A 25,450-nucleotide genomic window follows, 5' to 3' on the forward strand; every position below is an offset into this window, starting at 1 on the left:
AAGACATTTAAACTTGTGGTGGTGGTGGAATTGGGTTTAACGTCGTGCTTGAGAATATTTCGCTCATATGACGACGTGCATGCGTGTGTATGTGTATGTGTGGCTGCTTGTACTAGCCCAGACTGAAGCTAGTTTTATAGTGCTAGCCCACTGAAATACCATGCCGCAGTGAAGCATGAATACCCCACTCAGACACATTATACTGACTCCGAGCCGACCAGTCCTCAGTACCCATTAATGCCGAGCGCCAGGCAGGGACCAACAAGTACCATATTTTAACGTCTTTTGGTATGACGCGGTCGGGGATCGAACCCGCGACCTTCCGCACTCCGGGCGGACGCTCTAACCACTACACCACGGAGGCGGTCTATTTAAACTTGTACTGTTGTCACTTACCAAATATACTATAGATTGGAACAATAATAAGAACACCACCTTTTAAAGTTTGGATGCCAGGAGAGTCGCTGTGATGATGGCACCAAGTTAAAATGTCAGTATACAAATATATCAACAGGAATATGTTGTTCTGAATCATAAATATTCATAGGAGAAACTTAAGCATTTTGGCAAAATCACATTCCACGACTTCGGTATATAGAGGATGAAGGGTATTATACCTTGCAGTACTTTCATTACATCATGAAGTGTTGTGGGAGTAAGTGAGTGAGTGAGTATGATTTTACGCCGATTTTAGCAATATTCCAGCAGACACCAGAAATGGGCTTCACACATTGTACCCATGTGGGAAATCGAACCCGGGTCTTCGGCGTGACGAGCGAACGCTTTAACCACTAGGCTACCCCACCGCCCCGTGAGGAGGGAGATGTCGATCTATAGCAGTATTACAACATGTTCAGAACAGAGTAGCCCGTGTTGTCGCCACTCCATTGTGTAGCCCCATCACTGCTGATATACACCACAAGCAAGCCCCATCACTGCTGATATACACCACAAGCAAGCCCCATCACTGCTGATATACACCACAAGCAAGCCCCATCACTGCTGATGTACACCACAAGCAAGCCCCTTCACTGCTGATGTACACCACAAGCAAGCCCCATCAATGCTGATGTACACCACAAGCAAGCCCCATCACTGCTGATATACACCACAAGCAAGCCCCATCACTGCTTATGTACACCACAAGCAAGCCCCTTCACTGCTGATGTACACCACAAGCAAGCCCCATCAATGCTGATGTACACCACAAGCAAGCCCCTTCACTGCTGATGTACACCACAAGCAAGCCCCATCAATGCTGATGTACACCACAAGCAGGCCCCATCACTGCTGATGTACACCACAAGCAAGCCCCATCAATGCTGATGTACACCACAAGCAATCCCCATCACTGCTGATGTACACCACAAGCAAGCCCCATCAATGCTGATGTACACCACAAGCAAGCCCCTTCACTGCTGATGTACACCACAAGCAAGCCCCGTCAATGCTGATGTACACCACAAGCAAGCCCCATCACTGCTGATGTACACCACAAGCTAGTCTGTCTCACAGTCCCTGAACCACATTAATTTCCCTACTGCCAAGCCCTCTTTGCAGTGCTAAAGCCCTAAATAAAGCAAGTCTAGATTTCCTCAGGTTCTGAATCTCTGGTCTCCCTAGGGCTCCTTTTCAATATAAATGGGCTTGTTTGTTACTATCAAAATGATATATATTCAGAGAGTAAGCCTTAGTCTAACCACAAGCAAGCGTGGGTTAAAGATACACTCCCTTTCGTATCTATCCATCACAGGCTCTCCCTCAAACTAACCGTCAGATAGTATGACGACATAGACACTAACACGATATCTCTGATCCAGTAACCAGAGGAAGACAGTTGTCCTTTCTATGAACCCAGAACACTTCTGGATATCGCTCTTTCGGATTAACAGCTGCTGTGGAGTTGGATTCGTTGACTGACTGTTTAGGATTTGCCGAAACCCTGACACAATTCAAACCATAGACTCATCCTTTCAAGCTCTTAACATCACATAACTCTCTTTTCCGTTACGCCATGAGCACGTAGTGTGGTGTATGAGTGTCTTGCAAGTGGATCTATTATTATTAATATTATTATTTTCTTTGACCTACTTGAGATGAGGATTGGACGGCTTATCTTTTGTGACCATTGTTTGTTGTTATGTGTTGTTAAACGCCGCAGCAATATTTCATCTATATAACGGAAGCCTGCATATATTCCAATCTGGACCATCTTAAGCTTCGGGCAACGCAAATGGGATACGGTGACTGTTATCAATCCTAGGTTTGCGTGGTCCAGACTAGATCGTCTACAGGCAGAAGTAATATATCTAGAATACTGCTTTAGTTACTCGTCCGGTTTAGAATCGGTCTTCAGCAACCCATGTTTGTCGCAAGAGGCGACTAACAGGTTTGCCGACTTGGTTAACACATGTCATCCCAATTGCGTATATCGATGGTCATGCTGTTGATCCCTGGATTGTCTGGTCCAAACTCAATTATTTACAGACCGCCGCCATATAGCTGGAGTATTGCTGAGTGCGGCGTTAAACGACAAACCAACCAACCAACTTTAGTCACTCAGACAGTGACTCACCCACCCACCCACTCACTCACACACAAAAATTCACCCACCCACTTAAACATTACACCCACACAGTCGGTTGGTTCTACGAGCCTATATATTTAACCCTCCAAACATATAATGTATATTGGCATATAGAATATAAACACACAAAAGCCACATGCAAATACTTCTCCACCTCTAACTTTTTGTAACTACAGACAATTAATCAGTTCGAGCAGCCTTTGTGCAAGGGTTCCCTCAGCGTTCAAAACATCCCTGAATGTTCAGCGTACCTATACATTTAAACCGAGAGTTCAGCAGCGTAGACAAAGGTAGGTACATGGCTCACTGGTTTTATGGCATGCATTATGGCATTTAAATAAAATACTTTATCCATCAATAATTAAATTTTGTATCAACAACGCCGAGTCACGATCATTTATAAAGGATCGCATATTTGTCAGCCATTCAATGTTTAGATTACTTTCAAAATTATGAGAAATAGCTCGGTTTGAATTTCTATTGAATCAGGTTCAGACGATTCATGCTACATCTGATTCTACTGAGTACCACATAATAAAACTTAAATAATTTAACGAAAACGGATTCATCCTTTCATAAGTTCCCAGGTAACTGAACACTGCTGGCGATAAAGATTGCCTAAATGTTGATTTTTATCACTCATATTTGCAAGAAGAGGCGTATATGTTTTAACAAAGTTCCCAAAACATTACGCCTGGAGTGCAAATATCCTATAAAGTGCACCCGACTGTGAGGACACCACGCACATACACAATAGTGTAATATCACCATAAACGGCTTGAGAATATTTTGAGAATACTTTCAATTTCACCGGAATGTGTTTGCAAAGGGTGAAATATGTCAAGGATGAAATGATCCGTCGCCTCAAGCTACTCCCCGGCCAGGTATAAAACCCTCGCCATAATGAGGCTCTTGGGAAATTTAGGAGAACCGGATAGACTCTGATAATTTCGAACATAGTGAAAGAAGACATCATTAATGTAGTGCTAATGGCAACTTGTTTTGGAATAACAACTTTATCCGTTCATGATGTACCGTCGAGAATGATGCAGTCAGGACCCTACATACCAACGATCAGCGCTGTCGGGTTTAATGCAGTCTAGACCAGACAATCAACGATCAGCGCTGTCAGGTGTAATACAGTCTAGACCAGACAACCAACGATCAGCGCTGTGGGGTGTAATACAGTCTAGACCAGACAACCAACGATCAGCGCTGTCGGGTGTAATACAGTCTAGACCAGACAACCAACGATCAGCGCTGTCAGGCGTAAAACAGTCTTGACCAGACAACCAACGATCAGCGCTGTCGGGTGTAATACAGTCTAGACCAGACAACCAACGATCAGCGCTGTCGGGTGTAATACAGTCTTGACCAGACAACCCACGATCAGCGCTGTCGGGTGTAATACAGTCTTGACCAGACAACCAACGATCAGCACTGTCGGGTGTAATACAGTCTTGTCCTGTCCAGGCTACACTTCCTAGTGAATGTAATCTACTGAACGATTGTTACTTCAAAACTTTTAAAGTTTACTTCAAACACACCTTGACGAGGTTTTGAATCGCCGAACATGAATGACACAGGGTTGATAAGCAAATTGCAAACAAGCCACAGACATGGATATCGTGTTCTTAACTTTCAGTTTTAATAACCCGCACTAAATACCCCAACCCAGCCACCCCACGCAACGCCAGGACATAAACCACTGTGACAGGACTAAATCGGACTGGCGAGTCCCCTGTGGTTTTACTGCAAAATATTTGATCATGGATCAACACAAGACCTCCCACTACTTCCGGCTTAGTATTTCACCTTGTTATCTACCCTGCAGCCTGCAGGAGCCAGTAAACAGGTGCATGAGCACAAAGAACAGGAAATATCTCATCTGGTACCTCATTGTTACACAGTCGTGTTTTTCACGCCACTCTCGCCTTGATAGTAGGTGGTACAGTGCAGGTTATATAAACAGGGTTGGTTAGGTAATCGTATTTACCACTGATAACTGACAGTAATTTCCTTTCGTGTTCATAAATGGTAATAAAAACCTTTATTTTTCCGTTGGGAAACCACTGAACACTTGAAAAGCGACATTGTGAAGGGATTATTTGTAAATACTACTTAACCATTTTCAGGCGGCTCACATTCGTTAACAAAGCATGTTGTCTGCACTAGGAAATGTTTGAAAAAGCCCAGTGATGTAGGTGTATATTTACATCTGGACATGAGTTCAGAAACTTAATCATATCTATCTCAGGTAATATATGTCTTGCTATTCTGCTTTTCGATGTTCAAGGAGTAGGTGACATCGGCCCATGGGAGATTCTCAACATGTGTGCATACCCGTGAAGAACCGGGTTAGGATCGGTCTTCAGCAACCCATGCTCGTCGTAAGAAGCGACTAACGGGATCGGGCTCGCTGACTCGGTTGACACATGTCATCGTATCCCAATCGCTTATATCGATGCTCATGCTGTTGATCACTGGATTGTCTGGTCCAGACTCGATTATTTAGACCGCCGCCATATAGCTGGAATATTGATGAGTGCGGCGTTAAACAATAAACCATCATGGATGCGAAAAGGCCATCATAAATATAATCTGTTCTGAAGATGTGATGAAACACATCGCACATATTTTGCACAAGAAGACATTTCGACATCATGACTTCAGCAGACAAAATGTGAGCTATGTATAACCCAGAGATTGTTGTCTATTATGCAAAATACCGGCCATACGTGCTCACTTTAATCCCCACGGGTATAATTGTCCACCATGGTGTTTTAGCCTACTGAAGTGTATTCCAACGTCGCTATCTACAGTGTCACCGGCGTGTCTTAAGTACCAACACGCTCTTCACCTACATCTGGCGGCACACGTGGCTGACGGCAATGTAGCTGCCCACCTGTGTAAGTCCACACACGTGCCCTGCTTCTTAACGCTATAACTGAAGTGACAACATAAGCTGTACCACGTACTAGCTCAAGAACAACGTGTTAACACCAATTGATAATCTCCATGTAAGATATGGGCCTTTGGTTGTGAAGTTCGAAATAAAAAGCTCGTTAAAGGGGTTATACAGAGAAGGAATTCCAGATTTCTTACTTTTTGTGCAAGTAATAGATTCCACGTGGGCAAGAGGGATCGGGGTGAAATGGCTTCAAAATATATGTATTCATATTGTCATACAGTACGACTAGTCACATATTTGTCATCAAAAGCACCCGTGAAGGTCCGGGTTAGAATGAACCTTCAGTAACCCATGCTTGTCGTAAGAGGCGACTAACGGGATCGGGTGGTCAGGCTCGCTGACTTGGTTGACACATGCCATCGTTCCCAATTGCGCAGATCGATGCTCATGCTGTTGATCACTGCATTGTCTGGTCCAGACTCGATTATTTACACACCGCCGCCACATAGCTGGAATATTGCTGAGTGCGGCGTAAAACTAAACTCACTCGCCCACTCATCAAAAGGGGCGAGAGTCGTGTGGTTGTGATTTTGTGTGTCTGATTTGTACGTGTCGCCAGTGAATCAGTGAGTGACTTTGTTTTTTTGCCGCTATGAACAGTATTTCAGTTGTCAGTGTGCGATTGAATTAAACCTTAATAACATCGGCATTGTCTCAGAATGTCAACAACCGTGTACACATGCAGGTTGTCTTAATATTGATCACATTCGTAGCTTATCTGTCTAGTGCTGTCAATGCATTTCGTACTGTGTGACATGTGACACATCGTGCAACACCTCAGGTGCACTTCTCGGAGGAGGTTCCAAATTGACACAAGGTCATTGCCCGAGGCTCGTAACCTCGTCAGTGAACTTCTTGAACTTAGAGCTGTGCTGGTATCATCGACCTGACGGTAACTAAATTTAGCACATTTATTATATGAATTTGAAACCCGACTTTACAACCGCTATGCACGGGGTTCACCATATAATAACAGATAATGAATTATATTTATTGTTTGTTAAGACAATCCGATAATCAACATCAGCAGCACCGATGTAGGCATATAGGCTACGATGACATGCATCAACCAAGACAGCCTGACGACGCTATCCTGATAGTCGCCTCTTACGAGAAGCATGGTCGTTGCATGTCCATTTCTTCATAACAGCGGTCCATCATTCGTCCTGATGGTGGGTAATTTGGCACAAGTTATAGACATGCATGTCAATTTCTTTATAGCAGAGGTATGCCCATTCATCCCGTGGATAGTTAGTGCAGCCCATACACGCATGCCAACTTCATCATAGACAAGAAGACAAAGTCATCAATATTCCCCTGGAATGGCAAAATACTCTTTATGATTATGTCTACGAGTTATGATTATGTCAAATATTTAGGTGTTTATATAGAAAAGTGGAAGGAGAGTATTGAAAGGGTTATAAAGTTCTGCTCCAGAAAGGACCACAATCACCAATTTCAGTCTATGTCAAGCTTGTTGCCATGGAAATACCAAAAATAATTTATTCAGAAATCCAAAACTACCAAAAGGCACCAGTACACCACCAGATCTATGTATGTGCCAAGTTTGGTGACAAAACATTGAACGGTTTTAGGGTTCTGCTCCGGAAAAGTGCACTACCACTAAATTCTGTTTTAGTCAAACTTGTTGCCATGGAAACGCCAAAAATATTTTATTCAGAATTCCAAAACTACCAAAAGGCACCAGTACACCACCAGATCTATGTATGTGCCAAGTTTGGTGACAAAACATTGAACGGTTTTAGGGTTCTGCTCCGGAAAAGTGCACTACCACTAATTTCTGTTTTAGTCAAACTTGTTGCCATGGAAACGCCAAAAATATTTTATTCAGAATTCCAAAACTACCAAAAGGCACCAGTACACCATCAGATCTATGTATGTGCCAAGTTTGGTGACAAAACATTGAACGGTTTTAGGGTTCTGCTCCGGAAAAGTGCACTACCACTAATTTCTGTTTTAGTCAAACTTGTTGCCATGGAAACGCCAAAACTATTTTATTCAGAATTCTAAAACTACCAAAAAGGAACCAGTACAACCACCAGACCAATCTATGTGTCAAGTTTGGTGAAGAAATAGTGAACGGTTTAGAGTTCAGCTCCGGAAAAGAGCACTACCACCAATTTCAGGCTAAGTCAAACTTGTTGCCATGGAAAAGCCAAAAATATTTTATTCAGAATTCCAAAACTACCAAAAGGCACCAGTACACCACCAGATCTATCTATGTGCCAAGTTTGGTGAAGAAACATTGAACGGTTTTAGAGTTCTGCTCCGGAAAAGACGAATGTGCACGGACGGACGGACGCACGCACGGACGGAGTCCATTTTAATACCCCCGCAAAACGCGTTGCGGGGGATAATACACACGCATGTCAGTTTCGTCATGCCAGCTGTCTGCACATTCATTCCGAGGGTAGTGCAGCCTGCGCTATAGACACGCATGTCAGTTTCATCATACCAGCTGTCTGCAAATTCATCCCGAGGGTAGTGCAGCCTGCGCTATAGACACGCATGTCAGTTTCATCATACCAGCTGTCTGCACATTCATCCAGAGGGTAGTGCAGCCTGCGCTATAGACATGTTTGTCAGTTTCATCATACCAGCTGTCTGCACATTCATCCCGAGGGTAGTGCAGCCTGCGCTATAGACATGCATGTCAGTTTCATCATTCCAGCTGTCTGCACATTCATCCCGAGGGTAGTGCAGCCTGCGCTATAGACACGCATGTCAGTTTCATCATACCAGCTGTCTGCACATTCATCCCGAGGGTAGTGCAGCCTGCGCTATAGACATGCATGTCATTTCATCATACCAGCTGTTCATCATCCCAGCTAGTGCAGCTGCATAGACATTTCATACCAGCTGTCTGCACATTCATCCTGAGGGTAGTGCCTGCGCTATAGACACGCATGTCAGTTTCATCATACCAGCTGTCTGCACATTCATCCCGAGGGTAGTGCAGCCTGCGCTATAGACACGCATGTCAGTTTCATCATACCAGCTGTCTGCACATTCATCCCGAGGGTAGTGCAGCCTGCGCTATAGACACGCATGTCAGTTTCATCATACCAGCTGTCTGCACATTCATCCCGAGGGTAGTGCAGCCTGCGCTGCCACGCATGTCAGACACGCATGTCAGTTTCATCATACCAGCTGTCTGCACATTCATCCCGAGGGTAGTGCAGCCTGCGCTATAGACATGCATGTCAGTTTCATCATACCAGCTGTCTGCACATTCATCCCGAGGGTAGTGCAGCCTGCGCTATAGACACGCATGTCAGTTTCATCATACCAGCTGTCTGCACATTTATCCCAAGAGTAGTGCAGCCTGCACTATAGACACGCATGTCAGTTTCGTCATACCAGCTGTCTGCATATTCATCCCGAGGGTAGTGCAGCCTGCGCTATAGACATGCATGTCAGTTTCATCATACCAGCTGTCTGCACATTCATCCCGAGGGTAGTGCAGCCTGCGATATAGACACGCATGTCAGTTTCGTCATACCAGCTGTCTGCACATTTATCCCGAGGGTAGTGCAGCCTGCGCTATGGACATGTTTGTCAGTTTCGTCATACCAGCTGTCTGCACATTCATCCCGAGGGTAGTGCAGCCTGCCCTATGGACACGCATGTCAGTTTCGTCATACCAGCTGTCTGCACATTCATCCCGAGGGTAGTGCAGCCTGCGCTATGGACACGCATGTCAGTTTCGTCATACCAGCTGTCTGCACATTCATCCCGAGGGTAGTGCAGCCTGCGCTATAGACACGCATGTCAGTTTCGTCATGCCAGCTGTCTGCACATTCATCCCGAGGGTAGTGCAGCCTGCGCTATAGACATGCATGTCAGTTTCATCTTACCAGCTGTCTGCACATTCATCCCGAGGGTAGTGCAGCCTGCGCTATGGACACGCATGTCAGTTTCATCATACCAGCTGTCTGCACATTCATCCAGAGGGTAGTGCAGCCTGCGCTATAGACATGCATGTCAGTTTCATCATACCAGCTGTCTGCACATTCATCCCGAGGGTAGTGCAGCCTGCGCTATGGACACGCATGTCAGTTTCGTCATACCAGCCGTCTGCACATTCATCCCGATGGTAGTGCAGCCTGCGCTATGGACATGCATGTCAGTTTCGTCATACCAGCTGTCTGCACATTCATCCCGAGGGTAGTGTAGCCTGCGCTATAGACACGCATGCCAAATTCATCTTGCTCTCCCGCATGGAGGCTTGGTGACGGGAGAAATACCAAGACCTCCATGTTGAATTCTTTCATTTTTGCAGACAGACATAATCCCAGTTTGGTAATAAAAACATCTCATCGTGACATTCCAAGGTTGATGTTATTCAGTGCACTATTGAAATGATATTGTGGTTCATTCAAACGCAAATGTCCCCGTAAGCCATGTATTGGCACAATATTGCAGTGAAGTACATGGCCTTTGAGGAAATAGACACAACGGATTAAAAAAGATCTGAGAAAGTGTTTACTTGAATGCTTGCCAGTTCGCGATGAATGTGTTCATTATACATGCCAGTCTTGTAAGCCTAAAAAAAGAGTGAACTTGTCAGGCGACGCAGATTAAAGATAATATGGCCATCACTGTACTTGTCTACATTAAATACACGAACATTATTATCATCATTATTATTATTACCAACATTTAAGACATAACGTCAAAAAGCTACGTAAACAATTCTTAAAAAAACCCAAGATTCCCAAAAACAATATCGGCCATAATGCTCTCTTTCCTGTTTATATATATGCTCATATGAAAGTGTTTGTTGCAGAAAACTTTCCGCCACACAGTAAAGTCATATCCTCTCCCTCCCCCGTCAAGCTATTTATGTCCCCACTAGCTGTTAAGCTTGTTGTTGAAGGTTCCACATGACTGCTCCTGGAATATAGTGGTGTATATCTCATACCGCAGCCCACCTGCTGCCCTGTACAACCATTACAGTTTATACACCTTAAAACAACGTTAGGACCTCCGAAAGGGGCATAGCATTAGAACAAAAAAAGCCAAACAGGTATAAGACAAGGCAAACCCATTTGGCCTTCACTGTACATAACAACCTACGAGAAAAACCGACGCTTGTTAAATTATTTAATTTTATTTTATTTATAATCTATTTCTATGGTGCCTGGTATCCAGCTCGAAGTTGTTCAACGGCGCATCACAAAGTCTACCTGTTAAATGCTAGAAGGTTATAGTCACATGGCTTATCTCACCGGGTACCCATTTTCTGCAGAGTGAACAGAGGCAATTTTGAGCAAAGCCACTTGCCTAAGGTGAGACCACATGTATCACATGTGCTTCGTAACAATGCAAGCTAGGTATTTGGAAGTCAGACATAATGTCCATGCAAATAACGAACTTCTGATGTCACGAACTAATATTGCTGTTTGGTTTATCCATAGATGCTGGCATTTAGAATATATGTCACCGTGGATGTTTACGAGAGTAGACAAATAGGCATGAAGCATACCAGGAAAGTGTTTATAACCTTGAACAATTGGACTTCCCATCGTTACAAATCATAGCTATATTTTGTGTATTAAGTTTACATTATTCTGTACGTGAAATCTAACACGTGACAAAATGGTTGTAAATTGTCACCCAAAAAAATGTCTATGACGTTTTAACATATACTTGCAAGTGATCGGGTCTATGTGCGTTCACAAAAGGTTAACACGTGTGGCTGACCTTGACCTAATTACAAAACGGGTATCCTGTCGATGGCGTTTGACATTTTTTGTAACGGGACATATCCTTCCATATAAATTGATCTAAATAACAAAGTGATTCCCCTCGTAATGTCGCTTCCTGTGTGTAAAGGATGGGCCTTTTGAGTGGCATGATGCTGAACCATCTGCGCTTCCAGACTGCCATTGTCAGTTTGGATTCATCATACTGATATTTGTTAGTATACCAGCACAAGATTTAAACTCAAGATATATGTAGTTGGAAGTCGCATTCTGCTGAAAAATTGCCGTGAATGTTGGAATGTAGTCTTCGGCCGAAACTGGAATTTCCTTAGTTTGGGAAACAGTTTTCCGGAATCTTTGTTTGAAATTATAACTTCACATTTTCTTGCTTCTAGAGAACCACCCGTCAGTTTGTGCATGCCTCAACGTTATATCAGTGGCAACGCTAGCTGATGAAACAAGTGCAAGGAGATTAGAAAGAAACTAAAAACAATCTATCTATTGTTTAACTTACAATGGCTCTATTTTGATTGGTTCGTCTTAATTTACAGCCAGACAACGTGTCAAAAATAATCAGAAACTCAGAGCATTCAACAAAGAAGAAACACCGAAATAGTAAGGCTACTGCTCGCCAAAATTAGGTTCTGCAGCTCACCCTTTGTCACGAAGAAAGTAAAGCTGTGTATGAAATCGTTCTGTAACGATCAAATTCTCTACCGTGTTGCTTGTAACAGTTTGAAACAAGAAAGGTGATGCGTATATTCACACAAGGAGTTTTTGTTTTGTGTCATTAATCCCCAAACGTGGTTAACTGTAATTCGCAAAGAAGTATGTATTAATATTTCTATCTGCATTTCTCACATCAAGTTGAGATGGCGGTACGAGAAGGGCAGACGAATGATTGGATGGTTATGAAATCACACACATAATTGTAGGAATGATAAGGGGGGATATTTGACTTTCCGGTGTGAATACCTCCCTGACATTGTTGTAGAGCATCTGACATACGTCATGACATAAATGAGCTTTACAGACCTTGCCATTGTATTGTGAAGCGGGTTAAAGGCTGAGATGATGGACATGGACATTGTGGTATGATGTCGGCTTCCATAAACCGCCTGTTCAGGTGAGCTACTCAGCTAATATGAATGCTAACTCGTAGAAGGGTTAGGTGTGATAACATGAGTTATCAGGAATTTATTAATCAGCTGTGTTCACAACAAATCACATGTAAATGCTTTCTCTCTCTCTCTCTCTCTCTCTCTCTCTCTCTCACACACATACACACATATATATATATATATGATGACATTTCGCTATAAATTGTGAACAGAGCACAAATCAGAGTACAGAATTTGAACTTTGAAATTTGTTTACATTGTCGTAATTAAATACTTTAGAGAGCAAACATCCAAGCTTGACAGTCTAATCGTCGAAACAAAGTGTGAGTTACTATTGGGATGACAGTTCAGTCAGACCGGGATCTGACATGTTTCAGACCAATTCATCATCAGCATACTGTAAATTTACAAAGAAAACGAGAAGGGTTTTTAATCCTGAAAAAAATGCATTAGCTCCCAACGCCCGGATATGACGTAAGTATGTCAAAGTGAAATATACTTGTACAACTTCTTTGACTGACATTTCGACAACTACCGTAACAAAATGCGAACACTCTATTGCATCAATCTCATGCAATGTTTTGTGAAATGGCCTCTAGGTAAGTCCTCGTGGGAACATTCCCGCTGTCGCTATAAAACTAGGTAATTAAAACACTGATACATCAGATGGTTATCCGAGCTTATCTTGTGTCTGACCTCGGAGTTCGCGCATCAACAGTTACGTAAACATTGCAAACTGTATTTGTTTTTCTTTGTTCTTTCTCTGTTCAAATTGAAGAACATTTGAAGTACGAACTCCATAAGATTTTCGTCACATTTCTATATCGGTTTCTGAGAAAGATTGATAAAGTTACGTATTTTACCCTGCTTTGTTCACATCGAGTTATGATTTGAATGATGATGCTTAGAACAAAACTGAAAGTGTGATGTGTAACCTCAAGTTTTGTTTGTCTTCACAAAGATCAAACTATTGAACCTGGTAAACAGTTTGGTGCCATTATTGGCAGAAACGTGCATGCCAAGAACAAGCCTTACTGGTTTAGTTGTTTGAGAAAAATATACACTTCATTAGGAACCAACATAAGACGATGGACTGGCCAGTTAGCACTCAAATTCAAATCCCAGTCCCTCGAGAATATCAAATACCCCACTCCCTCGCGAATATCAAATACCCCAGTCCCTCGCGAATATCAAATATCCCAGTTCTGGTTTATTTTGTAGTCCCTGGGATAATCGAATATATATAGTTACCAATACCGTGAACTACCTTTATAACGAACACACTACTGACAGATACAACGAACACACAACTGGCAGATATAACGAACACACAACTGGCAGATATAACGAACACACGAACTGGCAGATATAACGAACACACAACTGGCAGATATAACGAACACACAACTGGCAGATATAACGAACACACAACTGGCAGATATAACGAACACACAACTGGCAGATATAACGAACACACAACTGGCAGATACGACGAACACACGACTGGCAGATATAACGAACACACAACTGGCAGATATAACGAACACACAACTGGCAGATATAACGAACACACAACTGGCAGATATAACGAACACAACTGACAGTATAACGAACACACAACTGGCAGATATAACGAACACACAACTGGCAGATATAACGAACACACAACTGGCAGATACAACGAACACAACTGGCAGATATAACGAACACACAACTGGCAGATATAACGAACACAACTGGCAGATATAACGAACACAACTGGCAGATATAACGAACACACAACAGGCAGATATAACGAACACACAACTGGCAGATACGACGAACACACAACTGGCAGATATAACGAACACACAACTGGCAGATATAACGAACACACAACTGGCAGATATAACGAACACACAACTGGCAGATATAACGAACACAACTGGATATAACGAACACACAACTGGCAGATATAACGAACACACAACTGAACAGATACAATGAACACAACTGGCAGATATAACGAACACACAACTGGCAGATACAACGAACACAACTGGCAGATATAACGAACACACAACTGACAGATATAACGAACACACAACTGGCAGATATAACGAACACACAACTGGCAGATACGACGAACACACAACTGGCAGATATAACGAACACACAACTGGCAGATATAACGAACACACAACTGGCAGATATAACGAACACACGAACTGGCAGATATAACGAACACACAACTGGCAGATATAACGAACACACAACTGGCAGATATAACGAACACACAACTGGCATATACAACGAACGACGTTTTATGTCCCGACAACTGACTGTATATCAGAATCGAAATGCGTATGATTACGGATAAAACGAACTTATGGTTCCCTGGACTTCGACATAACCGTAGTTAACCGCACTTCGAGACAAGCGGAGTACCTACATTAGATCCTAATGCCGATAAGGATTCCGCACTTTGACAGTAAGGTCTCAATATAATCTCGTTCACGTACTCAGTATTTATTGAAGAATGTGATTTATAAAATGTATCAGTTTTAACAAGATTATTCCAGTATCATATGGGCTCTGGCTGGGTTTTCTTTTGTACTGGCGTTTTATATTGACTGCAGGGCTGTGTGGAATGTTTTGTTTACGTACATAAACATTCACAGCAGGAGGCTGTAAAACTGGACGCCATCTCAAATTGAGGGATCGTTATCATTTTAGCAATGTCAAGGTCAAATTGTTCCTGCTTATTTTTATTGCTGTATAATTATAGTGTTGTTTGAAACAGAAAAAGATTAAATCTTAATTCAAATTTTTTCTCTTCTTTCAATCTTAAAAATTAAACCAGCGACAATTAGAGTATAGAAGCGAATTGTTCAGCTTTTTTAGAAAACCGTTTTGTGAACATTTCCCATTCAAATAATTTATGGAAACATTACTTCGCGAAATAAGAACATAAACTGTAGTACAAAGTCAACTATGAATGTCATAACGAAAACGGTTGGACAATTGTCACATTCAAAGAGAATGACGCTAAATATTTGACCAAATTGTGTTTATGACACTATTTCGTTCATTTATTACATCAGCTCTATTCTATCTACATAGATGCAGATTTATGACAAGATCTCATATATCATGTAGCTGAACATATGGGACATATACGTGTGTGTATGTGTGTGTATTTATACACTATGTGTGTGTGTATGTATGTATTTATGTGCTGATACTTACGCCATGTGCGACACGTGCAAGTTATCTATATATTTAAAAACACTTTTTATGTGACATCCACTTAAGAAACAGACATTTGAAACAACATATAGCGATTTATGACATACCCTGAAATAGAAATCTGTTTATGTGCCTTTGCTTAATATCGTTACATGTGTTTGAGCTAACGATGTGCACCATGCTGAATGGCAAAAAAGCGATATTTCTTACCTGCCTGACTCAGAATGATGGCGACAGCTGTGCCGACGGCGGCCCCGATAAGTAACACACAACCAATCACTATAAGAATCACTTCACGTGTTCGGATATTCCGGGCACATAACTTCCTTCCCCCATCATCTTTCGGCGGAAGGGCGTGGCCGGGCGAATGGGGTGGGGGAGCAAACGGGGGCTGTCCATTATCCTCAGGCTTGAGTTTTTCATTTGTAAAATTAGAACCGTCAAGCACAGCCGATGAACGCAGGTTATCGGTAAAATAGCCTCCATTGGTATCCTCTGTCACAGTGTATTTCTGAAAAATATAGAACCAATATTAGTACAGAATTTTACAAAATGTCCAGAACTCCATTAATAACAAAACCGAACGGTCGAAGGTTTTAGGACGAACTACATTTATACATGCAAGTCGATAGTGTATGTCCTAGCTATCCAAATTGCCCACAAACTCGGTACTGCAATATACACCTGTGTCTCCTTCATACTGGCCAAATTCTCAAATGAATATTCCGTACACTTGAGAATGTAGACGATCTGGATGCTATTACCAGGGGAGACATTGTATTATGCGTACCACGCACGCATTGATAAACCCACGAGCTTGTTACTTTGGGCAAGGTTAACATGGAGAACAAAAGATTCTTTCTACAAACTACGTTTGAAGAGTGGTCTTAGCTAATATTTCTAAGTATACTTGGCGCGTGTCGTGCACGTGGGGGCAGACTGTCTGCCGGACTTGCGACCAGCTTCTACAATGCTCTCCTTATTGCCTGTTTATAGTGTCCTGCGTATTTGATAGACAAGTCTGTCTCCACTCTGATGCTAGGATGGTCGTTACTGGATCTGATTCCTCTGATAATACTTACGCACCTAAAATAGTAACAGAATATTTGGATATTTTTTGTCATTGTTACAGTTTTTTTTATCTGTGCTACTGCTGTGTTACAGGGATGACTGTAGAAGCGTAATGTTACGGCTGCATCTTCTTTTGTAGGGATGCTAATATCGCATTGTCCAGATTATCGGTTTCATAATATCAAACAAAGTTACACCTACCGTCCACAGACAAATAGATACAGACACATGATATATATTGTATAGATGAATAAATCGAAACGGAATGATATTAAGTGTACATGAAGTCAATGAAACCCAGTAAATACGCGATGTCCCCACAAACTAGATTGGATTAATAGATGTCCGCATTGACGTACTTAGTTTTTGTGACGTTTGACGGTTTGTATATGTGACGTCATATCTACCTGTGTACCGCAGAAAGGTGTCCGGATTCACGAGGTCAAGTCCAAGGAGTGCTTTTAAGGACAGGTGGGAAAGGACATGCTTACCTTTCTTGAGAACACCTGGTGTCATAAGTAATCAGTATCTAACTTTGGTTCTATACTCCCAGTGGACTCGGCGGATAATTCCCTGACGGAGACGTGGTATAGTTTTTGATGAAACATAAATCCGTTTTGAAGTTTCGACACCTTCTCAGACAGAGTAACATCAAAGTTGAGAATAACCCACCCACGATGTAAATTCGTCCTCATAGATAGAAAAGATTAGCTGTTATACCATAAATCCTGGTAGCCCCCACAAAATTATTGCCGAAATCTATGCAAAGATATTAATGTGACTATAAACTTATTTAAAGCAGATCAAAAGCATCTGGTGTTTTCCTTAAAGCTACATAACATGTAGGCAGATGAAGCTATATAACGCGCAGTCCCCTGGGCGGAAGAGATACACTTGAATGCTGGTGTTGAGGTGAACGGGTTCACTGTATAAGGAAGTTATAGATGGTGAAGATAGTGATGTTGTAACTTTGTGAATAATCACACACGAACAGACAAGATCATGTCCTATATATATATCTACTGCGTTATCAGGCCAGCAGTGTGTACATACAATAAATACCTGAACCTGTACGGACTAATACCGCGCTTATATATCCTCCACCATCACACAATGGGTTGCGGTTAGTTCTTGCTGAGACTGGTGTCTGCTGTTTCCATCACAGCTGATCACCTGTTAACGTTGGTCTCCACAACAGCTAGACATACGTTACATCCATTGTCACAGTGTGTAAACGTAGGGTGTTATCACTGTCGTAGCAAAGGAGGCTTTGTATAACTAAATCTCATGTATTGGGATCCGCGCTGAAAGTGCTTTAAGTATGACCTTATTTATCATAGACCGCACCAACAATGTAACAGTTATAAGTGAGTGAATATGGGTTTACACCACATTTAGCAAACTTCAAGCAATATCACGACGCGGGTCACGAAAAATGAGCTTCACACTTTGTACCCATGTGGGGAATCGAACCTTGGTCGTCGGCGTGACGAGCGCACCTTTAACCACTTGGCTACCCCACCGCCGAAAATTCAATCATATAAATGCTCAGTGGGTGCACTGACTACGGACCTCCTTATACTGATGACATATACTCCTTATACTGATGATACTGATGACATATACTCCTTATACTGATGACATATACTCCTTATACTGATGACATATACTCCTTATACTGATGGCATATACTCCTTATACTTATGGCACATACTCCTTATACTGATGACATATACTCCTTATACTGATGACATATACTCCTTATACTGATGACATATACTCCTTATACTGATGACATATACTCCTTATACTGATGACATATACTCCTGATGACATATACTCCTTATACTGATGACATATACTCCATATGGTGCAAACATGATGTAATCAGCAGATACCACATTGCCTACAGATGTCTTTTTAAAGCCGACCTCTTCTTTCATACATGGGGCCATTTCTTTAAGAGGAAATACCTTTTCAACAACTCCAGCATTTACAGATAGATCTGTTTAGAGCATGTGTGTTTGCGCGCTGGTAACAATGGTGCTGCTGGAAACATCGCAGTGCCACTAGGAAAAAGGCATATAAAAACCTGCTCCGGATATCCGTAACAAGAAGACGTTATTGTACAAAAAGCCAAATAGGCCGTCAGTTTAATCTGCGAATGTCGGTTTTCCAAAGTGGAACACGTTAACCTTAGCAATTCTAACGCACGATGCTTGTTCATTTTCACTGTTTGAGTGTGCAACGACGTCATATTACGTCTATTTTACAGTTCTGCTGTGACGTCAAACTGAGTCAGGGTTCCTTTGACGTTACGTTTGTGTTCCTAGGACGTCATATTGATTCAAATGGTATCTGGACGTCAAATTACGTCAGATGATAGTGGGATGACATATAGTGTCAGGGATATTTTTACGTCCGTGTTACTTTGACTTCATATTGAGCCAATTTTATTTTGATGTTAAATTACGCCAGTATTACTTGGACATCGTATTGCGCCAGGGTACTTTGTCATATTGTATCAGTATAACTGATGAGTTAGCCATACTTTGACGTCAAATTGCGTCAGTTTGATTCAATACACCATTCATTGGAACTTTTTAACTCCCATAGTGATGTTCGCCTTTTGAAATTTAACTTTACATATGACTTCATTTCCCAAAGTATATCAGAAATGTTTTTTGAGAAAGAAGCTCCGATATTGACAATACCACCATCGTATTCATTTTGTTATATAATGTACTCTTATAAATAAAAGCATAACGTCTACAGTATATCACATGCCTAAACAATATTTGCGATATTGCAAACTGCAAAACGATAACTGTATGTTAATACAATTTTTACTTCCTCGCGATCAAAGTTAGCCAATAGCTCCTTCGACAGACTGCTACTCAACTCCAGACAAAAAGCGGTATGCATATTTCTCCACGGATACAACTGACGATATACGATAGCCTACATAAATATTACAGCAGGTCAATCATGTCACGTGGTGCTGTCACATCTGACGTTCAGATAAAAAAACTGCAGCGATATATGTTTGAGGTAAGATATATATCAGCTACTTTTGTCAAACAATGAATAACAAAACTGTCATTTCATTATTCAAGTTCTTCGTTCACACAAAAGCATGTTCACATAAGAAAGTTCATTAAGTATGAAATCATATTCACAAAAGCACATTCACATAAGAAAATGCATTAAGTATTAAATCATATCACATAATTCATATACAAAGTTACATTGTTAAATTGTATGACACCCTTGTGAATATATTTGTTTCGACCCTCAGGGTGTTAAAGGAGGTACCATGCCCATGTCCAAGTGAACTTGTAATGTAATGTATATCCAAAATGATAAACAGGGCGTGGAAATATTTCATAAAGGCCTTGAGTCAGATATTGACAGAACTTTAAAACCCACTAATGCCTGTACATGTTCTCACACATATTCTATTGCATATCGATTACATATCAAATATAGTTTATACAATATAACGCCGCCCAGTAAGCTAATGTCCGAGTATGTACAACTTTAAACACGACACATTCAGGAAAACAAGAAGAAATGTGTCGGTAAAAACACAAATTAAAACAGTCAGGTATTTACTTACTTGAAGAAGGCCGACTTGCTCGTCAGTGGCGGGCCCACTAACATAGTCTCGCCTGTTGTCCCGACACAACCCTGGATCATGCATGGATAAACAGGGAAGGGATGAAAACACCCCACATTCATCCAGACGGACATACAGATGGACAGACCGACGGACAACACACACAAGACCGACCAACCCTTAATCCACTGATAAAAACAAGAAGGAGTTCAACCGTCTCTCTGCGCACGTGTTTAACATGTCACAGTGTCAACAACCAATGGCGTTTTTGTCTGATGATAAATTCCTGACATCTCAAGAATTTCCTGTTACGGTAGATACTTTAAAGGCATTCCGCTGCCATTTTGTGTTGGAAACATGCTCTGGAGTGTAGCGTTTCACCCGCAGTGCTTCAGGTCCAATTAACGAGTACGACTGCTAATTTTAAGCAAATAGATTTGAGTGGGGGCGCGTTACGTATTAGCATTAACCTTTTCAAGGCTAACCTGTAGTACAATGAACACATATTTAATCAATATTAACTGCTCTTGCGTGCTCAGCTGGAACTAAATTGATACAATAAAATTTATAACTTACAGACTGAAATACATTGACGTATAGACCTGTGTATGAAATATCCTAACAGGACAGCCTATGGTAATCTAAAGGTTAAACGATAATTTTTTTTGCATAAACTAATCTAGTTAAATAGACAACATACTAACCAAGCTGAGCAGAAATAATATATAAAACAGGTACCCATTCATTAAGGTTGAGGGTATGGTGTGAAAATATGAAAAAAATATCGATTAGTTTTTCTAGCAGTGAAAGGTTAATCGTAAGCGGCAACGGATTGAAAGGCAGGTGACATGCAGCATTCCTAAGATGCCTCTCTTAGCGGGTGGTGTTTCGGGTATCGAGTTTTCTTGTGGAGGGAAAGGCGGGTGGCGAGGGGAAGGGCAGTGGGGGAAGGGCGAGCGTGAAGATAGCTGGACGTTGGGAAGTAGGGTGCTCGTGGGATAATACCCTCTCGTGTGTGTCACTGTCACAAGCGAGGAAAGTATTCGTGGACTTTGATGTTGTGCTGAACTCAATGCGATTGTTTGCCCACTACTTGAGTAAGCCGTTGAAAGGATTACATGTATTGAAACACATTCGGGATTAGCTCCCGCTTCTCAGTGTACGTTTTCGTTTAACCAGTAACCGCAATAGCGCCATTAACACTCCAGGTGAGATGAGCGAGATCTCTCCCGTCGGTAGGGTTACCTCCCTTGATGGGGCTGTGACAGGTGCACAAAAGCACCGGGAATGTCTACAAACGCTATAAAACCACAGATGACGCAGCGCAATGTCAATGAATGGTATTCAATACGGTTCAAAGAAACTGTTTTCAAACTTTGTACTCCTTGGGGAAGGTTCAACACAGCGTATGCCGCGAGACACGATCCAGGAATATGTTTGCAATCACTTTTAACGTCCCCCAACCTCTTTGGGATCCCGATGCATATCTCTCCATGATTATAATAATAATGGTAAAAAGAATAATGGCCCGATGATGTACGTCTCTTTGTGGTATGGAGGATTATTCACCTGAACTAAACGTACATCATCCAGTTAGGGATAATCCCCAGAAACCGGTCCAATACTGAGTTATTGAACGCCAAATTGAAATTATTTCCACAACCGCAACCTTCAGACGTATCCAAGCCAATAAACCTCTCCTTGTCCTTTTTGATAAAACAAATGGAAATATTCGAATCACTGAGTTCTCTGTCCCTTTTGACACAACTGTGAATGACACGATTCTGGAAAGACCGCGTTCATGAAGTGTCTCCTTTGCATCCCAAGTACCAATAATTCCCCATTGTTCTTGGTGCCTTAGGTTTGGCACCTCCTAATCTGTTGACTGAGATTGGGAGAGTATCTGGCTTTGCTGCCAGGAACACAGCAATCTAGACACTCTGGGTAATGCAGAAGGCAGCAGTGTTGGGGAAAATTTACTCGTACTCCGTTAAGTCTTGTTGGGGTGGGCAAGGCAGGTCTCCTCTTCCACACAAATAGACTGCGAATCCTCAAGGAAACGTTTTCAGTTATGTTGCTCTAAAACTCACAGTATGATAAATGAAAATATTTGCTATGGAGAACCAAGTGCATTTTGACTGTGAGTTTTGTTTCGTGTTTAAAGCCTATTAACTAACGCCATGACACAGCACCGGGGATGATAACGCTATTGCGTGACTCTCAAAGTACGTGTAACAGTGCAGGTAAAGATATGTAGACACGGATATCCGATCGGTCAGTGAATCCACACCTACACGCAAGGTGGCACGACACCCGTTATCAGCTGGAGTTACATAACAATAGATATCGTGATGCCAGGAACACTTCAGAGGCAATAACAATCAGTGAATACCTATCTATCTAACGTCTTTGTTCAATCAACAGAATAGCAGTCCCGTATCTTGGCCCTATCGGTGCTCCAATCACCCCACCCCTCGGTCTCTCCTACCCACCTCTAAACTCTGTCCATCCTTCTGAATCCCATCATCTCATTCGTCACTAAATCCATTCCATTCTCTGGTCAACTTTGTGCCTGTGTCCGTCATACGCAATTCTTTCATTCGTCCGATTCCTTGTGTCTGCCCACCAGAGTCATTCGTTATTTAATTTCTTCTGTCACCAGAACTAATTTATTAAAAAACATTATGTCCATCAGTCGAATTTAACCACCACCCAGTTCTCTCCGTAGTTCCGTCAGAATGTTCATTCATCAAACGTACGTCTTACTCCGGTTTATACTTGACTGTGCCATTCACAATTCAAAGCATGGCAGTTGTCTGTCGCAAACCGCCAATAGTTTTACTATGCAGCTAATTATGTCTGTCTATCGCCGTCCATGTCGCAGCAGATTCCTACCGTGTGACTACCACCACTGCTTCCAATACCCTTCTACCTACATCCATAGTTCCTGCATTCATCCTTTTTACAACCGATTCATCCTCATCAGTGCAGTTACGATCGTCACAATGTTGTTGTTTCTAACGCTCTCTTTGTCTCACTACAGCTAATTATAAAGAGGAAACGTAATGGTTATCAGAGCCGCAAGCCACACCCATCTCTCTCCCCTCCTCCCCCTCTTTCCATCACTCGTATTCTTACTGTATTTCAGTTGAAAACGTCATTAGTAAACGAAACTTGAAATACACGGATGCACGTTTCAGTGCAAACGAATAAAGTATGAGAGGCAGCACACTAAGTTCTGAGCAGACCTGAAGGATTCAGATTCCAAGAAATGTGCATGTGTAAATCTCACAGATGAACAATAACACAACACAGACGACATTATCAACAATCTGCACGACATGCATCACTGACATCTCAGTGGCCCCTAAACCGCAAGCTAAATCAAACATAGATACCTGCACATATTTAGGAGCGAAGGTAGAAAACGTCGGGGTCCGTGGCAACATAACAATCAGACTACACAACGCAGACAACGCCTGTGACGTCACATTCGGATAAACATGAGCCAAAAGTAGATTTATTGGAAGTCTACAGAGACGGAAAAACACGAAACCTTAACCCATGGAGAGCATTCTTTTATGTACGTAATCGGATTTCGTTTTTGTACATTTTACCAGCTGAGTTCAACTTTTCCACACACCTACGCTGCATGTCTGTTGGCGTCAAATGGAGACTTGCCACTGAGCGATCGACCTGAAAAGTCTACATGATATAAACCAGAACATAAGACATGGAACACGTCGAGTAGAAACTCGGGCGAACTCGTTGCACAATCAACAGAAACAGGTATGAAAGCGAGGCGTTGTACGGGACAAGACCATATCTGCACTTGCTGCACACCTCTGCTTGTCTTAAAGGAGGGCTACGCTCCCACCACTTGACTGTCCCAGGCAGTTTTATTCAAGTCATTGAGCAGAAACTCGGGCGAACTCGTTGCACAATCAACAGAAACAGGTATGAAAGCGAGGCGTTGTACGGGACAAGACCATATCTGCACTTGCTGCACACCTCTGCTTGTCTTAAAGGAGGGCTACGCTCCCACCACTTGACTGTCCCAGGCTGTTTTATTCAAGTCATTGAGCAGAAACTCGGGCGAACTCGTTACACAATCAACAGAAACAGGTATGAAAGCGAGGAGTTGTACGGGACAAGGCCAAATCTACCCTTGCTGCACACCTCTCCTTGTCTTAAAGGTGGGCTACGCTCCTGCCACTTGACAGTCCCAGGCAGTTTTATTCAAGTCATTTATAACCTACTCTATCTACAAATCCATGTTGTATGTAAATCTGGAAATTAATATTTGCCCTGATTACACAGACACAATATCTTTCAGAAACGCAACATCTATATCTTAAAGTGGAAATTTAGAGTTAGTGTGCGTTAGTTAGTATGGTTTTACGCCAATATTTAGTTCAGCACAGCCAATATTACAGCAATATCACAAGAAATGAAGTTCACTCATTTTCTCTATGTGGGAATCGGCTCGAGTCTTCAGCGTGACATGCAAACGCCGGCAGTGTAGACCCAGCAGAAACAAACTAGGCAGAGTTTAGTAAGTTCTTTTAACTTCATTTATTCATTGCGACTTTGTGGTACTGAAACTAGTACCTTTACCAATGAAATGATCACCATCTGAGCTGGTTATGGTTGTATATAGCTGGTAACTATATGGTCTGGCCCCGATATCTCAAAACAAACTTTAGTTTTTTACTCAAATTTCAAACTGAGTTTGAAAATTTGAAACAGCTGAATTTTACTCAACTGCATTTTTAAAATAAAAAAAGCCCAAACAACTTAAGCAATCTATCCATGAAACTGAAATTGTCTGCTATGTTTGAGTTTAATATCGATTTCAGTTCATTCTGGGAAATGCATTTTCTCAAATTTGAGTAAAAAGTCCAAACTTAAGTTTGTTTCGAGAAATTGTGACCTGGACTTGGGTTTATCTCCAATAATGTCTGGGGCGGTGGGGTAGCCTAGTGGTTAAAGCGTTGGCTCGTCACGCCAAAGACCCGGGTTCGATTCCCCACATGGGCACAATGTGTTAAGCCCATTTCTGGTGTCCCCCGCCGTGATATTGCTGGAATATTGCTAAAAGCGGCGTAAAACTAAACTCAGTCA

At 42.0% G+C, this 25,450-nt stretch overlaps 1 protein-coding gene across 1 annotated transcript in view; it reads right to left on the minus strand.

Moving 5' to 3' along the window:
• The window catches only part of LOC124270705, a 54,953-nt gene extending 34,219 nt beyond the window's left edge, over positions 1-20,734 (minus strand). The window contains exons 1-2 of the mRNA XM_046705738.1: positions 20,327-20,734; positions 15,847-16,147 (exon numbers count right to left, since the gene is read on the minus strand). Coding sequence (XP_046561694.1) covers positions 15,847-16,147; positions 20,327-20,410 — 385 coding nt within the window. The 5' untranslated portion in view covers positions 20,411-20,734. The remainder of the gene's footprint in view (positions 1-15,846; positions 16,148-20,326) is intronic.
• Positions 20,735-25,450: the final 4,716 nt, after the last annotated feature.

This window comes from Haliotis rubra, unplaced genomic scaffold, assembly GCF_003918875.1.
Source record: "Haliotis rubra isolate DU_JTF1 unplaced genomic scaffold, ASM391887v1 Scf154, whole genome shotgun sequence".
NCBI lineage: Eukaryota > Metazoa > Mollusca > Gastropoda > Lepetellida > Haliotidae > Haliotis > Haliotis rubra.